This window comes from Egretta garzetta, unplaced genomic scaffold (genome assembly GCF_000687185.1).
Source record: "Egretta garzetta isolate BGI_Z169 unplaced genomic scaffold, ASM68718v1 scaffold268, whole genome shotgun sequence".
In the NCBI taxonomy this organism is placed as follows: Eukaryota; Metazoa; Chordata; class Aves; order Pelecaniformes; family Ardeidae; genus Egretta; species Egretta garzetta.
In genome coordinates, this window is record NW_009260600.1 from 253799 (window position 1) to 257275 (window position 3477).

Consider the following 3477-nt stretch of genomic DNA (forward strand, 5'->3'; position numbering starts at 1 on the left):
TTTCCCTTTCACTCAACCCTGTGGTTATGATCAGCCCCGGTAAAGTGGAGGTGATATTCTGGAGTGTAGATTTCAACTGGCAGAATGCCATTTTAGCCCATTAAGCATGTTTTCTTTTACTTTCAGCAAAGATCAACGATCTGGTCTCTTCCACGTATAAGACAATAAAAACGAAGCTGCCATCAACGTTACGAAGCATGTCGTTATATTTGTCCAATAAAGATACAGAGTTAATTTTGTTTAAGCCAGTTAGGGTGAGTATTGCCAGGTGTACTTCAGCATGTTTTCCTACAGGTGTTGGGCCCGCATTTAGTTAAAGATGTTAAACACATTTTGTGGGATCATTCACACATCTGTGTGTATGGTTATATGTATATGTCTATATGTATGCATATATTTGTAAGTGTATATATACAGACACACATACATACGCATACCTGTTTGTGAGTAGAGTTATTCTAGGCTACCAGTGTGGCCAGTAAATCTGTGACAAATACCATGCACATGTAATAGTGCACAGACTGTTACATTCGATGTGGTGTCCCTGATCTGAGAAGCTTGTTAAAAAAACACACTCTGTGTGTGTGTGTGTGGAGTCTAATAATATGTTGTATAATGATATGTTTAAGCTTAAAAAAAAACCCCAAGCTGTCTTGCTCTCCATTGTACTCAACCTGTGTAACATGCACACACTAAAAGGAAGCAACTGGTTCAGTTCTTTTTGTGCATCTTCCAGTTGGCACCATACAAGCTGGTATAAAGAAAATTAACTCTGTCCCAGCAAAAACCAGTAAAACTTGGTCAGTTATGCATGGACAGAAACACTGGAGGCAGAGAGGAAGATAGAGATGCACTGGGAGACCCACTGTAAACCCAACAGAAAGAACCAAGCTTGAGTTTTAAGCTTCCAGGTTAAGTCCGCAGGACTCGGTATTTCAGCTTAGCACATCTTAGCTGAAGTTTTTCTCTCACAGCCAACACAGGTTCCTTGTGGCTGTTTTGGGGCTTGTTTTAAAAGAAGAGCTTTTAAAGCTCAACTGCTTCTCCCTAGGTGGTCACTTCAGTAGCTATTCCATGTACATTGTGCTTATTCTGGTTCATGTTTGAGGTGGGTGTTGTGTTTTTTAATATTGAGTGTTTTTTTCTTTCCTTTAAAAGAATAACATTCAGCAGATGTTCCAGAAACTCCATGCTTTGTTAAAGGAAGAATTTAGTAATGAAGATCTCCAGATCATAGCTTGTCCTTCAATGGAACAGGTATATATTGAAGATCCCTGTTTTATCAGTTGATCTATTATGTGACTGGCTTTTTTTAAACATTAATTTTTCTTTTTTGGTATTTTCAGTGTTCAGGATCATTATTTATTTATTTATTATGCCTCTTAGTCAGGGATGGTTAAACTCAGGGCTTTGTCTGAACTTTTGGCTCTCAGCTAAAAGGGGGTTTTGTTTGGTTTTTATTTTTTATGAATATCCAGTAGAGTTGTTAAACTGAAGGTGGTGACTGACGTTGCTGGGGATTGAGTTGTACAACGTTATGGTGGAGTTTTGCCATTTCTGGGCATTGTGGTTTTGGGGAGATATCAAAGCTAGTGAATAAGCTTTAAAAAAGCCTCTGTCTTGCTTTTGACAAATACAAGAATCAGCAACTTTTACATTTGGGAAGCATGAGAAAGAATTATAAGGGTTCATTTGAAGTCAGTTACATTGGGAAATGTGCAGATGATTATGGAAATGTAACCCTACATGATAAGGTCTTCAGTCTCGGAGATGATTCGGGTTAAGAATTCTCTGTATTGGGATGCTCTGACAAACCAAGTAGGTTTTAAAAAATGTCGCTTTGACCATAGTGGTCCAGGGAATGTGGATAGAACTGTGATTATCCCAGGATGGCAATATTCAAACAGATAAACTAGTTTATGGATTGGAGGACAATGCCTGCAGTGAATGTGGCCACAGGGATGTGTGATAACTAACCTGGAAAACTGCACCTGGGAAACCATATTGCAGCCTGTGAGGAACAAGTGTTGCGAAGGATCCCAAATGTGTTTCAGATATCTCAGATTAATGTTAAATATTTTTTGCCCGTGTGTGTATTTTTTGGAATTCCTTGACAATGCATGGAGTCATCTTAGAAACTTTGTCACGGTAGCTTTTGACTGCCGGAATGATTGGTCAACATGGTCAACAATCGCATTTTAAAAAGCCTGTGAGTAGGCATTTGACGGTAAATTTTGGCCAGTTGTTTTCTTAGCTGTCTTCTGATTTGTCTAAGACTCTCCGTGCTTCCTAGGAATCCTGCTTAAAGGTTAAAATATAAGACGTCAGTTCTGAAACTTGGCTGCTCTGTCTAATGCTTGCTTTCCTTTCATCTTTCAGGTGAACTTACTTTTATCGATGTCCAAGTAGCCCAACAGTGAGGCTGCTTGAAATAAGCTTCAGCTGAATGCCAGGCAGTGAAGGGAATGCGAAGACGTTTGCTTGAAGTGAACAAAGGATCCCACTGTGCAGTCCAGTCTGCATCAAAACTATCCAGGCTGCTTACCCCTGTTTTAGGAGAAAAAAAAAAAAAAAAAGAAAACCAGTTCTATTGATTTGTTAAAGGTCTTCCTGTTCGTTGGCTTGAGAAGTGAGGCAGAAGAAAACAAAACAACTCTTTGCGGATCACTCTTACGGTAGCTCACTTACCACCTTATCCAGATGTTTTCAAAATTGAAATCCTGTTGGGTTTTTTCTGTAAAAACCTTTCTTGCTTTCCTTTAATAAGCCGTTGTATGCAGTGAAAAGCCGCACTTTCAAAGACACGTTGGAAATAAAGCGCAGGGAATCAAATGGGAGCAGTAATAGGTATTTGCAAGGCTTGGAGATAAGCACGTTGGTATGACAATTTGACTTAAGCAGGGTTGCTCCAGTTTTTCCTTAACCCCCCAAAAATCCTGGTAATCCACCACGTGCTTGAACATAATTCAGAGGTTCTTAGTTGGGAAAACTTTTGCTTCCCACATGTGAAGCTTTTCTTGAAACACTGGATGCTGTTGTGATCGGGAGCTGTGAGGTCTGACCTGAAGTTTCATGCTCTAACCTTCCTCCCTGTAAAGAATCTCACTTCCTTGGGATTTGCAATATCATTTCTCTTGTTTCTGAGGGAGCTTTACAGCAAAGCTTAGCACTGAGATTCTCAGGTTCTTAGTTTTAGGTTAGAGTCGGTTTTTTGCCTTACCCAAGACCAAATGGGACTGGAACTTTTGCAGCCTTTGTGTGCTGGAGTAAGTGCTAATCAGGGTGTGTGGGGATGCCAGAAATTTAATGTGCAAACCTGTCAAATTGGCATGGTAAACAGGGGATAAGTACTCGGTAATTGGTAAGCAATGCATGGTGTTCAGTGTGCGTTTAATGGTCGTTATTTTGGAAACCTGAATGCTAAACACTTGGCCATTACTCAATGAAACGCTACAAGCAGCTTCAGGGTGTCTCGGT

General features: G+C 40.0%; 1 protein-coding gene across 1 annotated transcript in view; it reads left to right on the plus strand.

The window, feature by feature from the left end:
* The window catches only part of COG3 (component of oligomeric golgi complex 3), a 31468-nt gene extending 28839 nt beyond the window's left edge, over window positions 1–2629 (plus strand). The window contains exons 21-23 of the mRNA XM_035900327.1: window positions 127–254; window positions 1159–1257; window positions 2380–2629. Of these exons, the coding sequence (XP_035756220.1) occupies window positions 127–254; window positions 1159–1257; window positions 2380–2409 (257 nt within the window). The 3' untranslated portion in view covers window positions 2410–2629. The remainder of the gene's footprint in view (window positions 1–126; window positions 255–1158; window positions 1258–2379) is intronic.
* The last annotated feature ends 848 nt before the right edge of the window (window positions 2630–3477 follow it).